This window comes from Convolutriloba macropyga, chromosome 12, assembly GCF_964194025.1.
Source record: "Convolutriloba macropyga chromosome 12, txConMacr16.3, whole genome shotgun sequence".
Classification (NCBI taxonomy): Eukaryota; Metazoa; Xenacoelomorpha; order Acoela; family Convolutidae; genus Convolutriloba; species Convolutriloba macropyga.
Genome location: NC_134479.1, coordinates 54,248,943 through 54,268,538, shown reverse-complemented (window position 1 = coordinate 54,268,538; position 19,596 = coordinate 54,248,943). Strand labels below are relative to the sequence as shown.

General features: G+C 36.7%; 1 protein-coding gene across 1 annotated transcript in view; it reads left to right on the top strand.

Moving 5' to 3' along the window:
* The window catches only part of LOC142350787 (2-oxoisovalerate dehydrogenase subunit alpha, mitochondrial-like), a 130,168-nt gene extending 118,107 nt beyond the window's left edge, over positions 1-12,061 (top strand). The window contains exons 5-9 of the mRNA XM_075402743.1: positions 752-913; positions 1,339-1,486; positions 5,161-5,361; positions 10,129-10,300; positions 11,026-12,061. Coding sequence (XP_075258858.1) covers positions 752-913; positions 1,339-1,486; positions 5,161-5,361; positions 10,129-10,300; positions 11,026-11,214 — 872 coding nt within the window. The 3' untranslated portion in view covers positions 11,215-12,061. The remainder of the gene's footprint in view (positions 1-751; positions 914-1,338; positions 1,487-5,160; positions 5,362-10,128; positions 10,301-11,025) is intronic.
* The last annotated feature ends 7,535 nt before the right edge of the window (positions 12,062-19,596 follow it).

Sequence of the window (19,596 nt, the reverse complement as noted above, 5' to 3'; positions counted from 1 at the left end):
CACCGGTATGCGAGCTTGAAAATCAAAACGCTTGAGAACACCAATCAACCGCATCTAGATCAAGCGGCTTAATTGAGAGCTTGTAGAGTTAGAGAATAGTAGCTCTTTAGTGGTGAATTTGGTTAAAGTTGTGAACCATCTTTATTATAAAACTCTGGTTGATTATTGATTTGATTTTGTTATCTTTTACATTTTCTGTTTAATCATTTGATGTTATTTGATTACTCAACTCAATTCATTATTCTAACTAGAGTTTCTTACAGCCGACAAGAGCAGTGTGGGCATCAAAACAGCCCTTTCATTTTGTTAGAGTTTTGGGCGCTAGCTAGTCCCCAGCTAGTCAGCCTAAGCAAAGTACAAAATTCTACAGTACTTTAGTCTGCGCCATAAAGTAGGAATAATTGAACGCACCAAAAAGCCAAAAAACATGCAATTGACCATCAGTTTGGTCATTTTAAGGCCAAAGTTTTTCCATTTATCGCCATTTCATCTTTTTTATCTACATGTTTTAAAATTGAACTTTGACTTTGGAACTTTGTCCCGCGAGTTTTTGAGACGTTCGCTTATTTCAACTTTGCGGGGCACTGTATATATGTTTGGTTCATTACAGTTGTCAAAAAACCCCACAGATAATCAATTTGTGAAATTTAATAAAAGACTTAGAACCTCTTGTGTTTATTGTCTAAATATTAATTGACAAAATTTTCAGAGTAGTTGGAGTTAAGTTCGACATGGTTTTTTTGACGTGTAGGTGTTCTGCTGTGGCGAGGGTTTTCTTTGGAGAGTGCCATGAACCAGTGTTTTGGCAACTCACGCGACCCTGGAAAAGGGAAGCAAATGCCTGTCCACTACGGAGCTCCAGAATTGAACTTTGTGACAATTTCCTCAACATTAGCAACTCAAATGCCCCAAGGTCAGGATATAAGCAGGTTATTAGCTTTAGAAATCCTGGGCTGTATTAAGCTGCAATTTTCAAAGGGTTCTGACTTTTGGACTATTTTCAAAAGCGTTTTTTTTTGTTCAGTTCTATTGAAGTTAATTCTGATACTATTTTAATCGTCAATACTTGTAGTTGACCAACTACCCTTAAAGAGGAATTTTTTAATTCACGTTTTCAAAAGCGTGCTGGTTGGGTGGTCAAATGTTTGAAATTGATTTTGCGCCGTTTAGGGGAGAAATTGTTGACGTTTAACTTATAAACTATTGAAATACAATGTTGGACATTTCGGTCACAAATTATCAGTTCCATAGAATCATTAGAAATGATCAAAAAAATGAAAGTTTTGCTTAAAAAAGTGCGGCTTGGCAAAGTTAATATTACAATTATCATATTTGTAGCGGCTGGTCACGCGTATGCTCTCAAACAGAAGACACCTGGTCGAGTAGTGACTTGTTACTTTGGAGAGGGAACAACAAGCGAAGGAGACGCACACGCAGCTTTCAACTTTGCCTCTACTCTCAAGTGTCCTGTCATATTTTTCTGCAGGTTTGTTATTTGGGATCTTTTCAGTCCCCCCGCTTAGTGGGTGCATATTATTTGCACCCCCAGACGCACGTGCCATATTTTTACATGATGGTTAACTATGTAATGACTCGTGCTCTGTAACGGGTCATAACGTAGTTGGGGGGGGGGGGGGCTCTAACAAAAAAGATCCGTTATTCGTTTTTGGAGTACATCTATAATTTGACGTGCTTTAATCCAAGCTAGATCGTTTGAGATCTCGTTTTTCACAAAGCAGATACAAGTCTAACTTGAAGTTAATTGCAGTTCTCATTTTACGAGTACGTTGCGAAAATCAAGTCGCACATTGCTGATGCTGTTGTAGTTTGTGATGAAAATAGGTAGTTTGAACTTTAGCTAGAGCCGTTTATTTAACAGAGCAATCTTGAGTAAATTGACCCGAAAAATCTGGAGTTTTTATAGCTGTGAAGCTGTAAGTTGAGCTTAGATATATTGCGGTGATGTTGGTTTTTACAATTTAAAGAATTTGAATTATTTTGCGGCGTCAGTTTGTTTGCATGTTCGTTTCTTCGTTCGTTTCTTTGTTTGATTGTTACAATTCGATGAATTTGAATTGTATTAGGGCGCTCTCTTTTTTTAACATCTGTTCACACATTTTGATGATGTTTGAAGTCAAATTGGAGTGATGTTTTCGTTCACGTCGAAACAGGAAGTGGAGCAAAAAAGAGTGGTTTTGCGACGTTAAGTTTGTTTTTCACTTTAGTTTTCAAGTGGAGTGAGAAAACGGCGTTTGAACAAAAGTTCGCTTTTCGTGTGGTCTTTTTATCACGTGCGTCTATTTGAATTTGATTAATAGCCGCACAGTGATAGCTGGGTCTATTATTGGCCTTCTTTGTTTTTTTTCGTCAAGATTTTTGTTGCGATCATATGACGTCACAACCACTTCAAATCTGTCTTTTGTGCATTCGTTCACGGATTCGTTCACGCAATTTTGTGCATTCGTTCACGCAATTTCGAAATTCAATTTAAGCTGAATTTCGAGTATTTTTCACTCTTAGTGGTTTTTGTTCATTCTTGGGATGAAGTTTTTGGTCACACGTGGCTTACCTCACTCTCAAAAATGACTTCCTCTCTGAAATTGACTTTTCTTAACTTCAATTCAAAGAGGTAAGGTCAAATGAATCTCTCACTCTAATTGAAGATCATTTGAGGGCACCTAAGGGAACGAAGCAGCAAAAAGCTACATTTTCGTAATCAAAATGTAACATCTCAGCTTTAGGAAAAGAATTTTTGTCGTCTGTTTGTTTACTTACCTCACTCTCAAAAATGACTTCCTCTCTGAAATTGACTTTTCTTAACTTCAATTCAAAGAGGTAAGGTCAAATGAATCTCTCACTCTAATTGAAGATCATTTGAGGGCACCTAAAGGAACGAAGCAGCAAAAAGCTACATTTTCGTAATCAAAATGTAACATCTCAGCTTTAGGAAAAGAATTTTTGTCGTCTGTTTGTTTACTATCTTTTTGAGACTGCAGATCTACAAAGCTATTGCGGCTATTTTTCTGACAATCTGCCAGCTAGTTTTTTGTTTTTTTTGTGGTCGGATTATTTTAATGGATTTCCCAGTAGTCCTTTTTATTTTCAATATTCCATTTTTAGGTCTCGTTTTTTGTTTAGTCAATGAAAGTTATCTGAATTGTAGGTCAGGACTTGTCCTGCTTTGTTTTTTTCGTCGTCTGACTCTTTTTCTTTGACATTTTTTCACGTAGCAAAGCTGAAAAGAGCACTCTTGGTCACTCATTCATGCCGGCCTTCAACTTTTTCATGTGTGTGACGTCTTTTTTGCGCTCATAAGCATAGATTCTTTGCTGAATTGCGTTATAAATGGCTTACATCGCTCTTTAAATGACTTTTTAAGGTCATTTGGGAGGACCTGAGCGTTTCAAGGTCAATAAAGGACAAGTTTTTAATTTTGCTGATGGCTTGTAAAGTCAAGGCTTTTAGAGTAAAATGGAATACGAATTATAAACTTCAAGCTAAAATTTTGATTTTTCAATTGAATTTCGAAATTTTTAAGTAGTTATGAATTGTATAGCCAACTCGATCAATGCAGTTCAATATTTGCTGCTATCTATATTGTACGATACTTGACTCTATTTAGGAGCTATTCCAGCAATCTGTCGTTTATGTTGATTTTCAAAGTGCTTCGCAGTATACAAGGTTAATCTTAGTTGAGCTATCAGGGAGTGTATTGTTATCCGAATTTATCAGAAATGGTTTTGTTAGAGCCGTAGGCATAACTAGTTTCAAAGTACGTGATTCATAGAAATTGTTTTGGAGACATAAATTCGTGGTGTGAAGGGTGGTTCTTATAGTTTGAACACCCCCACTACATCACCTCACCCCACCAGCCCCCTCCCCTCAATCCCCACCCCCTTCGCATCGTTTCATATGTAGCCCAGTTTGCTCAACCCCACGTGCTGCCACCTCCCGGCCGTGCTCACCCCAGACCCCTTCAATTAAGCTTTAGTTAGGCTCCGTAAACAGTAACTAGCTACTTAACGAAGCCAAACGCTCGCCAGTTGTTTGAGAGCAATTCGCCCAACGTTAGGCATTTATGTTGTTTCCTTTGTCAGCTGAAACTTGAGGCTTTCCCATTATAGCCCTCATGAAATTTTAGCCCCCCCCCCTCACATGGTTTAATTACCATGATTGGGGGGCTATAGGTTATCTGACCCCTAAGCTGGGAGGGTGGGAGCTATAATGGGAAAGAACCGAAACTTGTTTTACTTGTGTCTTTTTAATGCTTCAATCCAAACATGATTTGGTGTCAATTCGTGTCTTTCATGAAGCATATACAGTTCAGCCGATATTCATCAGAACAAGCCACTTAGTCCTGTTCTCAGCATTTCGGAAACATTTTACCTCTTCAATGCCGGAGAAGCAGAACATCAATAATTAGCTCAAGACCTAAGGACCGGACCTCCTCTTTATGAAAATGACAACCACTAATAACTCGCATTGATTGACTTACCTTGATAATTCGGAACTGTTTCATTTCGCCCTGTTTTTTATTCAGTATATTGTGAGACAAAACTGATATAAATCTGTTTTCGGACTGATAATGGTTTGTGAAGCATTATAAGAGCAAGAAATAGTTATTACAATTTATATTATGTTCGTTGTTCATATTCTACTTCGGAGGGGTATGAGATAATTTTTATATTAACAAAAACAAATAGTTTCATCTTGCAAATTAATATATCTTGCAACTCATTCAAAATTGCTTCAATCCAAACACGATCTAATTAGAGTTCGTGTCTTTCATGAGGCAGATAATATTCTATCGATGTTCATCTGAGAAGTCGATTTATCCTTTTCACAGCTTGTCGAAAACAATGTCTACTTTAAAATTGCAAAAATTGCGGTTTTTAAATGGCCAGTAAGCCGACAGAATGGGACAGATTACCAGTTTATTTGTCATTGCTCATACAGTTTTAACGAGTTTTAACCGCAGGTATTTGATATGCTTAATTTATAATCTTAACGACTTTTTCTAATGTTTTTTTTTTGTTCTGCTGTTTTTATTGAAAGCAAAAGGCACACAGGTTTCTAAGTTACGCCAAATACTAGCCAACGAGATTTTGTCATTTTGAATTTCTCATCCTATCCAGCAAATTCGTGTTAACTGTTGTTTAGAAATAACGGCTATGCAATATCAACCCCAACTCGTGACCAGTATGCAGGGGATGGAATAGCATCCAGAGGTATTGGGTACGGAATGCCAGTGATAAGAGTGGATGGAAATGACATATTTGCAGTGTACAATGCAACTGAGGCTGCTAAACGCACGTGTGTGGCTGAGAGTACTCCTGTCTTGATCGAAGCCATGACTTACAGGTTTGTTTTGGTTGTTTTAAGTTAGTTTAAGCTCATTAAATTCTAAACTGTGAAATGGAATAGATACGAAAAGGTGCGATAGATATCAAGATTTTTCCATTTGTATGCACCCCTCCCCCCCCCCCCAAAAAAATAGTTTTGCACCCCTCAGTTTCAGAGCACGTGTCATTACGTAGTAAATGATGCCACATAATATTTGGATCAATTTGACAAACGGTTACATGACAATATTAAAAATGCCCAAATATCCGATGACATTATGCCCAATTTATTCCCTTTGATCTTTTCGTAGTTCTCGGATTACAAATTAGCGGTCGGTATTATCAGCATGTTTTTTATATTTAAGCGAAAGATATAATCCCAGGTTCGAATGTGATTGTTTCATATCAAGTTCCACGGGCCGCTGAGGCATGGAGTTGGTCAGCGAGGTATGACAAGATAAGCTAATCTTACATTAAAAATTGGTAAATATGCTTTAATACATACACTCTAAATTATGAATAGCCGCCGTCATCTACTCAAACGGCTATTATTAATAATAGCCGCCCTCATCTTCGCAGCCGGCTATTATAGCGCTCCTAATTTTTTTTACAATTCAAAGAATTTGAATTGTATTGGGGAGCTGTCTTTTTTTAAAGATCTGTTCACACATTTTCATGATTTTTGAAGTCAAATTGGAGTAGTGATTTTGGTCACGCCGAAACAGGAAATGGAGCGAAAAAGCGAGTGGTTTTGCGGCGTAAATTTTTTTCGCTCTAATTTTCAAGTAGAGTGAGAAAACGGTGTTTGAACAAAAATTCGGTTTCTCGGTAGTGGTTTTTTGTTCACATGCGGCAATTTCACTCTGATTTTTACTGTTTTTTCGATTTTTTGGATTGGATTTTTTTCTAAATGATTTTTCCAATCCTTTCACTGCTCATTCTAGGCCTAGTTCACATGCGGAATTTTGATATTGATTTTCACATGCGGAATTTTGATATTGATTTTCTGTTTTTTTTTCTGGTTTTTTATCTGATTTTTTTTAATTGTTTTCTCATTTCACTCATGTCCATTCTAGGTCTAGTTTTTCTGTTTAGTTAATGAAAATTCTTTGAATTGTACGTCAGGACTTGTCCTGCTATGTTTTTTACTTCGTCGAACTTTTTTTCGCTTCACCCATTTTGCAGCTTTTTCGACATTTTGCGTGAAATCTTTTTGACTTCTCTAGGCTAGTTTCACTCTTCTGTCATTCTGCTCAAAGTCCTTTTAAACAGCAGCTGCTCAGCAAAGCAATTCAAAATGAAGAGAGTCAGTATAAAAAATCAAAGTCATAAATAGAAACGGGATAAACCCATAAAGCCCATTTTTAGATGCCCGGTACTTTTACTTTGTTATCATAAGTTTTAGTTACTATCTGTAATGCTTATTGGTATTGATAGTAGACCCTGTAGCCTCTCTCTGAGGGACAGGAGTATGTTCAATTACGAAGTGACATCAAAATAAATCGCACTTAAAAATGTTTTTATACAAAAATCAATTTTTGTTGATATTTTCTTTTCTTTCAATCCCAATAGAGTTATGGGAATCAACGGCGGCTATTTTCCGGCAATCTGCCGGGTATGTTTATCATTTTTAATTGCCCTCGAACGAAGTTTAAAGCAGTTAATGTAAACGTGTGTCTATTTACGCACAATTTTTGCTTGACCATTTTAACTTTTCGAGTGATTTTTACGTTTTGCTTTGCTTAATCTAAATTTCTCTCTAACTCACAAGTGTCAGCTGCTCGACTCCAGTCGAGGCAGTTCACTACAAACGCTAAAATGAAAATTGTGCCAAAATTGGTGTAATTTTTTAGCTTTCAATTTTAGTGGTTGTAGAGGTATACAGTGACCTCTATTGACGTCATTTGAACCCTTAGATAATTCAGTTACTCCCTCAACCCCATCGTCTGTACCAGGCTCCAATAGATTTGAGCTCCAACTAATCGTTCGAGAGCAATTTTTCCTACGTTAATTGGATATACTTTTCTTAATTTGTTTTGCCTTTCGTTCATTTTTGCACGTTTGATTTCTAACTTACCTCACTCACAGTTTCAACTGAATGAGATTTAGAATTCATTCAATAAATGTAGACAAAAAAGTGAGTGCGGCCAAAGTCAAAAGAGCAAATTCAGAACAAAGGATATGAATTAAGCTAAGTTCTAGTGCATTAGATTATCAAAGTTCATTGGAGCGAATACTAACTGGAATCAATATTTGTTTAATTTGAGAAGCCGAATTCTGAAAATTTTTGTAAATTAATAAGGACTGCATACAGATTTAGAACATTGTGCAAAAACTTTAGGCTGTCAATTTGTATATCAATTGACGTCTGGAAGTAAACGGAGGCCGTTTTCCGGCAATTTGCCGGCTATGATCTCATTTATATTGTTTTGGCTAAATATTTGTTCGTATTGTTTTTTCGTAAACACCCAACAGACAAAATATAAATTTATTTTTTGCTCTCAATTAGTTTCCATCTCAACAACTTTATGGATGTAAAGAATTTTTAATAGCCGCGGTCGGCCTCTGATCGGCTATTATTTAGGCGTTCTTTCTTAATTCGCTTTACCTTTTTGATTACGTTTTTCGTTTTACATAAGTTACGATTTTCACTCTTGACTTCTGACTTGCCTCACTCACTGTATCAACTAATAGATTTTAAATTCTTTCACGCATTGAGTTACGCAATGTGGTGAATACTCTCAAAGGCAGAAAAGCAAAATCAAAAGAAACGGGATAAACATATAAAGCCCGGTCAATAATTAATAGTGCAGTAGGTTATCAAAGTTCTTTAAATTGATTGTTAGCTGGCATTAGTATTATGCCTAATGGCCTTCAGTTTAGAAGCTGAATTAACTATAATTTTAGAAGCTTAACGAATATGCGGAATTCGCACATCACATAAGAACTTTTTGACGCTAGAAAAATTCTGTCAATTTCTATCTCTTAATTTTTTTTCTGTTTCAATCCCATTGTGCGTCAAGCGCGTCAACGGCGGCTTTTTTCCGGCAATCTGCTGGCTGTTTTTAATAGCGGTAGATTGTCACTTGTTGAGTTTGTATTTTGAGTTAGCAGCAGGGAGTCGTAACTATGGCTCACAGAACTTTAACTTTCAGAAACTGATTATAAACTTTTCGCATACTCAAATTAACCGAAATTGGCATTCTGCGTTAGTCTCGCCCTCAAGTTTTTTTTTCTCTGGTTGAAGTGCAGTGATTGAAAGTAATTTCACGATCACTGAAAGCATTGAGCATTCTCAGAAATACAGAACATTCTCAGAAATGCGACGTTATTTGAGTAATTTTCTGTTTTTTTGGACTGCAGCCCTTGCTATGTCTGCTGAGGAAAATTTAGCACAAAATTGTGTTGCTTAGGCTCTTTGAAAAAAAAACTAAGTGTAAGAGCTTCGGTTTGAGTTTCGAGACTTGTAAATATGATCAGTCTGTGAAAAAATTAATTTGATCGTTATTATTTTGCCTTGTCATTTTACAAAAATGTGGGCAAATCTATTTGGCATTTCCACTTTCTTCATTGCCCACTGTTGTGATATACGTAATGGCACGTTTAATTATGTCAGATTTTACCCAATCAAAATGGCTCTGTATGAATAGCCAATTTTAAAAAGTACTCAAACGTACCCAATATTCCACCCTATTGATAAAAAATATAACGACTATTAAGGATAACAATATTTACATAATAACGGCTATTTAGTATAATAATATTAGCTTGTATATTTTAGAACTAATTTAAGTTCATTGACCACCTTTAAATTTAAGACGAGCTTAGGAGTTTATATGAAACTATCAGAACCAAACGAAATTGGGATTTTTTATTAGTTTAACAATATATTGTTTAATAAACTTGCTTACTGAAGACAGTCAGGTCAACTATAAATAATAATTTGGATTATATAAGTTGAAAAATTGGTTTTAATTTCACGTTGAATACGTCAATTCGCCGGTTCGATGAAGAAAAGGCTACTTGTACTCTTCGCAGATTCAGCCGTCGGGAATTGAAGTTTTATATCGCATCGTTTTTCTATCTCGCCGCTCTTTGGGCGAAATCAAAGTCTTTGTGTTGAAATCCAAGTTGCTTTTATTATTTTAAGTGATAAAACATGCTTTTAATACTGACTTCTAATTTGTTCTCGAATTATTGAGCGAAAAGATCGAAGGGAATTAATGAGGTTTTGGTAGATTGGGTGTTTTAGCATTGGGTAAATTTTCATGTAACCATTCTATTGCGCTAGTCCCATATCGATCGGATATCCTTTAAATAATACAGAATAGGATTTTTCAGAAGTCACTTTAATGGTAATAATTGCTCAAAGGCGGCAAAAATAGAAGCTTAATACAAATCCGTTTTGGAACGCTCGCACCCATGTACTGATGGTTTCATGACAGTTTAGCCAATTCCATTAGACTCAATGTACTCAATGCCTTTTTATTTTTTCGTTCAATGATCCGATTACAAATTAACAGTCGTTATTACAAGGGTGTTTTCACATACTTAAGGGGACAATATGATATCAATCATACCGTTCGGTTGTGATAGTTTCATATCAAGTCTTTGGATATACTGGCATTGGGTAAATTGTCCTGACACCGTCGTAAAATTACGAAACTGATTTGTCTTTCTTACTAAGCTGAGTAAATTTACTCGCACTTTCTACCAATTCCTGCATGGCAACATTCCATAATGTTTGCGAAGGTATTATTAGTTTCGAAACAATTTCTTTCTTCAGAGTTGGTCACCATTCGACAAGCGATGACTGGACAGCCTACAGATCGACTGAAGAAGTCTCTTACTGGACTGAAGTTGACCACCCCATCTACCGTCTGAGGAAGTACATGGATTCCAGGGGTATTTGGGATAACGCAAAAGAGGAGGAGTACATAAAGGGGCTCAGGAAACAGGTGCTGTTCTTTTTTTCTATCAATTCTGAACTAAGTTTGATATAAAATATCTTGAATTTTTCAGATTTTTAGGCAGTGTTTTTTTTCTGAATTTTCTTGATGTCTTTTTTCAGACATTTTTTTTCTCCCGAAACTCGTGAACACATCAAGTTCAAGAAAGTAATGGTGATTCTTCAAAGGTTGAAAAAGTACAAAGATGACAAAGGGATCTATAGAAAGTAAAGACGATAAAGACATTGGACATGCGATTGACTGTTTCTTTTTAATTGCTCTCAAACGAAGTTTACCGATTATATTAGTCCTTCTGTTTCGCTTTGCCGGTTTTTTGTTGACGCTTTTGACTTTTAGCCCTCAAAAACGCGATAAACAAGTAAAGCCTGAAGAACATTAAGTCACTGAGTGGCGCTCCCAGAGCTGGACTAATCTCTTAAGTACAATTCACCGAAGCCGCTGAGACGACATCAGATCATGGTGCATTGACAGTTTTTTTGGCGATTTGGAATGCCCTTCAACCCCCCCGCCCCCCCCCCCCCAAACCGCTCGCTCGCCTGTCGTTTCAGAGCAATTCGCTCGACGTTTGTCGGTTATGTTTTGGTTTCTTCAAATTTAACAATTCAGTTAGTACGAAAAGTAATAGTAACTGGTAGTGGATAAAAAACCGTCGGTTTTGTTATTGGGACTTTTAAAGAACTATTTAAATTCGAAAGGTTGCTTGATTATTTCAGATAATGCAAGCGTTCAGAAAAGCGGAAGCATTCAAGAAGCCAGACCCACTAGAAGTGCTTAGCGACGTCTACTCCGAAATGACTCCAGCACTGAAAGAGGAAAAGGAGAAATTAAGACAGCATCTGAAAACTTACGGTGACAAGTACAATTTGAAAGACTATGAAGCTGTTGGTAGCGGTGACTCTTGACTTGGAACTGAATCAAGTTACAGAGGGCCGAAAAATTGACTTGAAAAATATTGTAGTTGTAATTTGCTAAACTTTGAATTTCGCTCAAGTAGCTGCGTGCAGTATTTTGCAGTCTCACAATCATAAGCAGGTGTTAATTTTACTCATATTTATTATGTAATATGTAACTGGAAATTTCTATTTATATAGTTCGATTCAGTTTTTTCATGCTGTTTCTACCAGTGCTGTTGGCGTGCTGAAAGTGTTTGGTGCTTAATCAAGGAGGCTAGCTGGTCTATAAACTTTTATCGCTATTTTAGTCTAAATTGTACTCAAAATTTTTCTTCAAGTACGTAGTTGGGAGTGCATTACAACTTTCTAATTTCTGCTAACTTTATTATGAGTTTTTGAACTAAACTGTATGGCCCCAACTGCGTGATAATGGGGTGGTAACAAAAATACGAAATGGTTCTTAGTGCAATATTTTTTCAATTTCAATGTCAACCAATCATAAGCTGCAAGCGTGATATTCAACAATAGTTCTTTTTGGCAATATTTACAAACCATCCTGCAATAGGGTTTGTCAAAGTGCTGCAGCTTATGTTGAATCTTGGGCAGTTTACAACAGCTTTGGGTAAATATCTTGATTTTTTTGTAGTTGCAATTGAGCTCAGATATTGTGAGGTCCGATTCAGAACTAAATGTGGAATTAGTTCAGCGATTGATCGGAGAAGTGTCCGTTGACTCTTTCAATTTTATGTGTTCAATTTTATGACTGAAACCTGGCACTTAATACAAGGATGTGTATTAGTGAACTTTTAGTAAAAAAAATGAAGTCGTAATTCAACGCTGGTTTTGACTGCTGAGACTCAACTGTTTTCAATGTGAAAGAGATACCCTACTCACCCAATACTAGCAAAGGTATAGGTTAACGTTTTTTTCTCTGCGGGCATAGTTGCTTCATCAATATGAACAAATACTGTGCCCTCGCCATGAGTAGGCATAAGAGACAGAATATTATAAAAATGTTTACAAAATTATGATGGTCGGAAAACTTGTGAATCATTGCCTATTTGTCTGCCTTAAATTTACAGAGGACGTTTTGAATTTCATTTTCAGATGAAATTTAGTTTATTTAATAAACGCGTATAAGAACGCTCGCAATCAGAAAGTTCTGAAAATAAAATAGAAGCGAAATGACTGCATTCCACAAATACTTGAAATACCCGCGAATCTAATTAGATCAATGTTCCTCTATATGCAGACTATTAGATGTGCAGAAATGAAAAAAAAATCCAAAGCAATAATTTTGCCACATTTGAAACAACGACAAACAACCACAAGGCTGGGACGTGACATTGGAACCTCAGTACCAAATACTTCTAACGAAATGAAGCTAGCCCGCGAAATGTTGAAGTACCCAGATGGCTTAAGGAACTGTTGGTCTTAAAAATCATTATGCTATTGCTCTCAAATGTGCGTAATGACATTATTATTTGCTCTCGAACGAATTTTTGTAACCATTAGTTTGCGAAATTTTTGGCTCAGAGTTTTTCGGTTTCGTGAGTCACTTTTTTACGCTTCGCTTCTTAGTTTTTGCCTGACCTAACCGTTTCGTAGTCGAAAATGAAGCCTGTTGCTAAGACAAAACGGTTGTAAGTTAATCTAGCGCGCTGCCCTTACAGCCGATTGCTTGATGCAGTATCGAAATTTATCAAAGACGAGACATTTCTGAAATGCATGATGAAAAGCACCTTTTTTTCAAAAGCATGCAGTATCTTGTAACACTATACTACAGTAAACGTTGTGTAGCAAAAAAACTTGCTTGATTCTCTGAAAGAGAAGCAAATGAGAATTTAGGCCGAAGTGATTGAAATTTGTCTTCATGCGTTTAGAGATTTCTTAATTAACGGTCAAATGCAACAACCGTTTTTCCTCTTCGAAGTTTCAACAATTTTCAAAATTTTCTATTAAACGGTTATTTTTTTGGCCTTTGAATGTTCAATTGGGTGTTTCAGTTCACGATAAATTTTAAGAACCAGAAGATAAAACCTGGAACTGATTTTTAACCGTTGGCAAGCAATTTTTCCCTTGAAGTTTTGAAGAATTTTTATTACGACACCGTACCGTTGGTGGAACAACGGGGAAGACCTCGACGATTTCGACAGACATCAGCCGCATTGCAACTGAAATAGAGCACGACAAATCCAATGAGAACACAATGTCAAACATTGTAAAAAAGCCTATGAGAAATTGCATCCCATTTCACTCGTAAAATTGAAAGTAATTATCTTTGAACAGGTTGCTGACTTAAAATGTATTCTTTCATTTCGATTCATTTGCATCAAAGAGACTATGAGACAAGACAAAACACAAAATCAAAAAACAAGCAATAATTACGACCGGAACTCAATGTCTATTTGTTTAAAAAAGGACAAAGTCAAAGTAGCAAAAAATCTAAACTCAACAAATTGACTTCAATTTCTCCCTTAAAGATTGAAAGACTTCATTGAGAATACTTAATAAGCAGAAAAAGACAAAGGGAAAAGTTAAGAAATACGTATAAAATATTGAAAACAATTAATTTCAATGTAATGAAAAGCCATAGTTTTCAACTTAAATTAAGAACTGGTGCCTCTTGGAGAAGACAGTAAAATCTGACATCTTCCAGAATGTCATAGGATTAAAAAAGAGCAAATACAGGCAAAAACAAATTGTCATTTAATCTTTGTGAGAAGACGGTTGCGAAAGTTTATAAAAGCATAAAGTTTTCGCGTAAAACTAACATAAGACAATTGACTTGAATTTCACCACCAAGGATATAGAACCTGTTTTGATTGAAAATAATCAACAGTTGTAAAAAAACAGCAAATATAAACTTTACGTTTTTACTTTTTCAAAGCAATTATTTTCAAGATCAAGAAATCCAATAGCTGTCAACTGCAACCATTGATTGTCTTTAATTCAAAGGACTACAAAAGAACAAATACTTTTTGCGAGAACGGTATCGAATCCTTTGAATACATCATATAATCAATAAAAATATTTTGTGTAACCAATTGCGCTTTCTTCTAACGCCATTAATAGAATATAAGAAATTTTTTCTGAGGACTGAATGAAACAGCCAAACAAACTCCAAAAATTGGAGAATGTCAAAAAAATTTGTGAAACCTCGTGGTATCAACACAAAAAGTACAATTGTATAATTGATAAGATAACTATAAAGACTAATTTCAAAAGCACAAGATAAAATACAACCTACATCTTTCCTAGGCGTGCGCGAACGATGGCAGAAAGAGAATAATTTTGGCATTTCTCAAAAAGCATTAATGTTTTCTCAAAACAACTTTTTTCAAGACATATGTAGAAACAGTAATAAACTTTCATTTAGAAAATTTCAAGTTGATTGACCATCTACTGCGTGAGAATTCAATTGGACATGTCATTGTTGTGACTTAAGTCAACAGACTACAAAAGAAAGAAAAGAAGCAGAATTAAAAAGTTCACAAACAATTTTAGGCAAACAGTGTAGCCTTCATTTGCAGGTAAATTGATTGGTCAAAAATTGACATCAAATTTGATATCATTCCGGTTAGTAATTATCATAAAAAACAAAAAGGGTAAAAATCACTATTTTGAAACTGACAGAACGCCATTCGAATCCGAATAGTTTTTTAATTGTAAAATAACTATTTCCAAAGCGATAAGACTCGTGTTCAATACAGTTTCAGATTTTTATTTGAGTTTTTCTTCGAGCTGTTCCTGACATTCCGTTTAATTTTCTGCGTACACACCAAAATTGAGGCCAAAGCGATTGAAAATTGTCTTCAGGCGTTTAGAGATTTCATAATTAACTGTCATAATTAACGGTTAATTTTTTTGGTCTTTTAATGTTCATTGGGTGTTTCAATTCACGTTTTTTAGGAACCAGAAGATAAAACCTGGCACTGGTTTTTTTAGCCGTTGGCGCTGTACCGTTGGTGGGACAACGTGGAAGACCTTAACGGTTTCGACAGAACTCAACCACATTGCAACTGAAATAGATCATGACAAATCCAATGAGAACACAATGTCAGACATTGTAAAAAAGCTTATGAGAAATTGCATCCCATTTTACGCGTAAAAATGATAGTATTTATCTTTGAACAGGTCGCTGATTTAAAATGTCCCTCTTTTTTTCATTTCGATTCATTTGCATCAAGTTGAACTGAACAAGACATTTGAGAACGGCCGCCGGGCCAATAGTGCTCCCATAGTCAAATTATGTGAATGTAGTTGTACCAACAATTTTGGAGACACTGAATGAATGTTGGAAACAAATAATTTTTAAAAACGTCAGTGGCCGTAGAAAGCCGGCAAACAAAAGGACAATAATGTATTATCTGGTCTGTATGAAAAGAATTTCGTCCAAAAAAATGTGTCAATAAACTCACTCGGATGCATCGTCTCATCAAAATCTACTGCCTAATGCATTATTAGAAGACTAGATTGCTTTTAATTATTTACAAACAAGGAGGCTTGGCAATGTGTGTTCACACAACGTTCCAAACCCGCTCAACCACGTTTGTCGCTTAACTGACCACCAAATGAGGAATAGATAGAAAACTTTTAAACATATGGCCACGACTGGTACCTTTAAGCGATATAGCAGAGTTTTTGTTCCTTATCCAGTGAACTTTGTTAGAGTGCTTGCGTTGTCTGATGTTTCTTTTTTCACTTTGGAGAGTTTTTAGGCAGGTCAGTTTAAAGGACGGTTTAAAAATGAAAGGAAAACAACAAAAAAACTGCTCAATATTTAATTCAAGACGTGAGAAGTATTGGCCAAGACTTGCACAAGACTTGTCAAATCTCGGCCAAGACTTGCTCAAGACTTGACAGGTCTTGGCCAAGATTTGCTAAAGACTTGTCACATCTCGACCAAGACTTGCGCAAGACTTGCCAAGACTTAAGACTTGATTAATTACGTGCTAAGTCTAAAAAGTGACATGGTCAGAGCTCAGCTACAGTACTGATACAATACTTGCAATTTAAAGGAATCAGTACTGATTGAGACTTGACATTGAGTCCGAATGGGCATGTACACTGTAACGCAGACATATAAACGCCTCTCTATGGCGAGTCATAGCGATTGACTATAGCCCTTTTCCCGAGAAGCGGCTCTTTCGTTGGCATAACACATACACAGCAGACTAAATTTCCCAGTATGAAATTCAAAATAGAGGTTCTAAATTTGCAAGTTTACCAACCAATCAGGACTGAGCAAAGGAAGTAAAGTAGTTGGGGGTTTTCGGGACTGTTTTTCTCAGCAAGTACGTCCACATTTGAGGTTAAACGTCCGTTTTGAGAATTGTCACACAAGCAAAATTCGTCAGATCAACTGATCGTCATAAATTTACGTTTGCTCAAATTGGCAATATTTTCTTTTGTGCAGGCAGATCACATTGAAGAATAATAATAAGAACAGATTTCCTAAAATGTGACCGCGAATAACAACTACTTCTTCCCTCTCCCACCTTTATATTTTTCATCACTAATCCAATTGAGATGTATCGTTGAGTGCTGGTCAGCTTGGTTGGTCAGTGGCTTCAATATGGGCAAGCAGCCAAGGTTATAAATGGAAGCATGAAAGGAGTATGCTTATCTGCTATATGACTGAAGGGGTGGGTTGGGGGGGGGGGTCCAGTCGTCCCCCCTACAAAAACTTTACCACCGAAAAACTGATTTTCTTGTACTGAAATCACGTTTATTGTTTAAGTTTCAACAGTCTGAGAGATACTTTTTGTATTAAGATGACTGGTGAAACTTAAACAAAAAAACTTGATTTCACTAAGAGAAAATCAGTTTTTCGGTGGTAAAGTTCATTGCAGGGGAGGTGTCCGGACCCCCATCTCCAGTCACATAGCAGCTACAGGTCGCGGATATGCCGGCGTTAAGGTAACCCAGAGCAGCTCCTCATCTGCTCAACGGCAAATACTCATTTTCAATAGAACAGAAAATTTTCCTATAAGACCTCAAATTTCAAAATTAAAAAAAAATTATAGCAAAATTTCAAAATTTTTTGATGTCCTAATATGTTATGAAACGGATTTTGTGCTATAAAGTGCACTAAAAAATGGATTTCTGTTTTTTTCACTTTCCTTCACCTATGTAGTATAAGGGTCGGAACAAGCAAAAATATCAATTTTTTGAGAGAAAAATTTCAAAAAAACAAAAATTTCAAATTTTTGAGAAAAATTTCAAAATTTTTAAAAAAATTTTAACGAAATTTCAAAATTTTTTGATGTCCTAAAATGTTATGGGATGGATTTTGCGCTATAAAAGCGCACTCAAAAAAGATTTTCTTTTTTTTTTCACTTTTTTTCACCTATGCAGTTGTGATACCTGGTGATATATTTATTCATTTATTTAATCGTTGCAGTAAAATTTATTTGATGCCTTTAAATTAGTTCAATTACTTTCACCTTCACTAACTTTGTTCAATTTGTTTACCTTATGATTTCATTCCATTGTCTGATAGTTTCCCGCTTCGTGATCAGACATGTCTGATCACGTATTCACGTTGTGCCCAAGTGGCTCCAATCTGTTAAATTCATTCTTCCTAATTTATGCAACTCAACTCAGTTTGCAAAACTGTCTCTTGTTCTCCCGCTCCGCAAGTAAGCGAAACAAAAGTAGAAGTAGATCTCGCTTCGCGAATCGCTCATAAACATTCCGTCTGCTTACTCGCACCGCGAATCACCACAGCAAAATAATAAAGTACGACATGGCGCAGCCAGCAACAAAAAGAACACCTCTTGGAATCGACCCTTTCTGGGACAAACCGACACCGGACCCACCACTTCGCTGGGAGAAGTGGAGAGTTCAATACAAATTAGCGCTCTTAGCCAAAGAGAATATCATCTTGGACACGCTACTCGGCCCAAAGCCTGAAATGGTGGAGCTACCCTTGGAACCCATCTATGAAGAGACTATTTTGGGTGCATCTGCACAATCAGAGAGGGAAAGGAACGCGCGCAACGCGCAACAAAGGATGAATTGGCAAAACAAATGCCAACGACTCATCGAGATAGGCATAATGTGTGGTGACAAACCGTGGTCGTTGGCGGACCGAAAATCAGTATCCCTTCTCTACTTGAGTATTGGAATAGAGGGACGCCGTATCTTAAATTGTAGGAACCCGCATATTATGATAGATACACTATCAACTCTTAATTTCTGGAAAATCGTAGAAGAAGCATTCATCCGCCCGCGTAACATAACATTCGATAGACACGTCTTTCTGATCACAAAACAACTCAGGGGGGAAACTGTTGACTAAACTGCGACTTTGAGAACAAAGAAGAAACTCTGATACGCGATGTGTTCATCACAAACCTAATCGACCCTGAGATTCAAAAAGAACTACTAAAACAAACTGTGGAACCGCGTCAAGCATTGGAATTAGCAATCAACATGGAACTCGGAATGCGAAATCAACACCAAATTCAACAGCATAACAAAATTGTTGTCCCGGCGAACGTAAATGCCGTACAGTTCAACAACAATCCACGAAGACCGTATTGGCAGAAAAACAATAACAATGTTGCAAAACAGAATAATAGATCAACACTCTGTTGTTCCAACTGTGGTGGAGTTTGGCTCCCAAATCATCGCGAAAAATGCATCGCAAAAGGAAAGACGTGCAACAATTGCGGATTGTTAAACCACTTTGCGAAAGTGTGCCGCAAACAACAAAAGACCATCAACTCAAAACCACAAGATCCCAAGAAAAAGATGGTTCGGGTAGTGGAAGAAGATCCACATCCAGAGGACTCAGTAAACTTTGTTCAATCGCCAAAACTCTATGAATCTGATTACAGCAGCGGCGAAGAGGACCACACAGTTGCCATGATTGAATCCGCAGTAGAGAAAGTTGAACCCCTCAATATGCCACTCAAGATTGGAAACGTTAATACAACTCTGCTCGTGGACTCCGGGAGTGCATGCAGTATATTGCATCATTCACTCGCGTCGCAAGTAGTACAGAACAGCCCCCGCGTTTTCTGGATCCACGAATCGTCACCAGCACAACTACGAAATTTCTCTAACGAGCCGAAACAGGTACTGGGAAAAATCCAAGCTCCGATCACAAGCAAAGGATGGGTATACAACACAGCAACCTTCACCGTTGTTGCTGACGGCTTAAAGTCCTTAATAAGTCGTGATTTGTTCGACCAACTTGGACTTGCAGTAACGCAATCAACACTTCAAAAAAATAATTATGTCAATAACATTGCATCCTCGGAATTTAAAGAGCAAATAGCCACAATATTCCCTGGTTTGGTATCACGCATCGGACGATCAAAAAGTCATGTAGCAAAATCTAAATTTGACAAGAATTTCCAAGCTAGACACCAAAAAGGT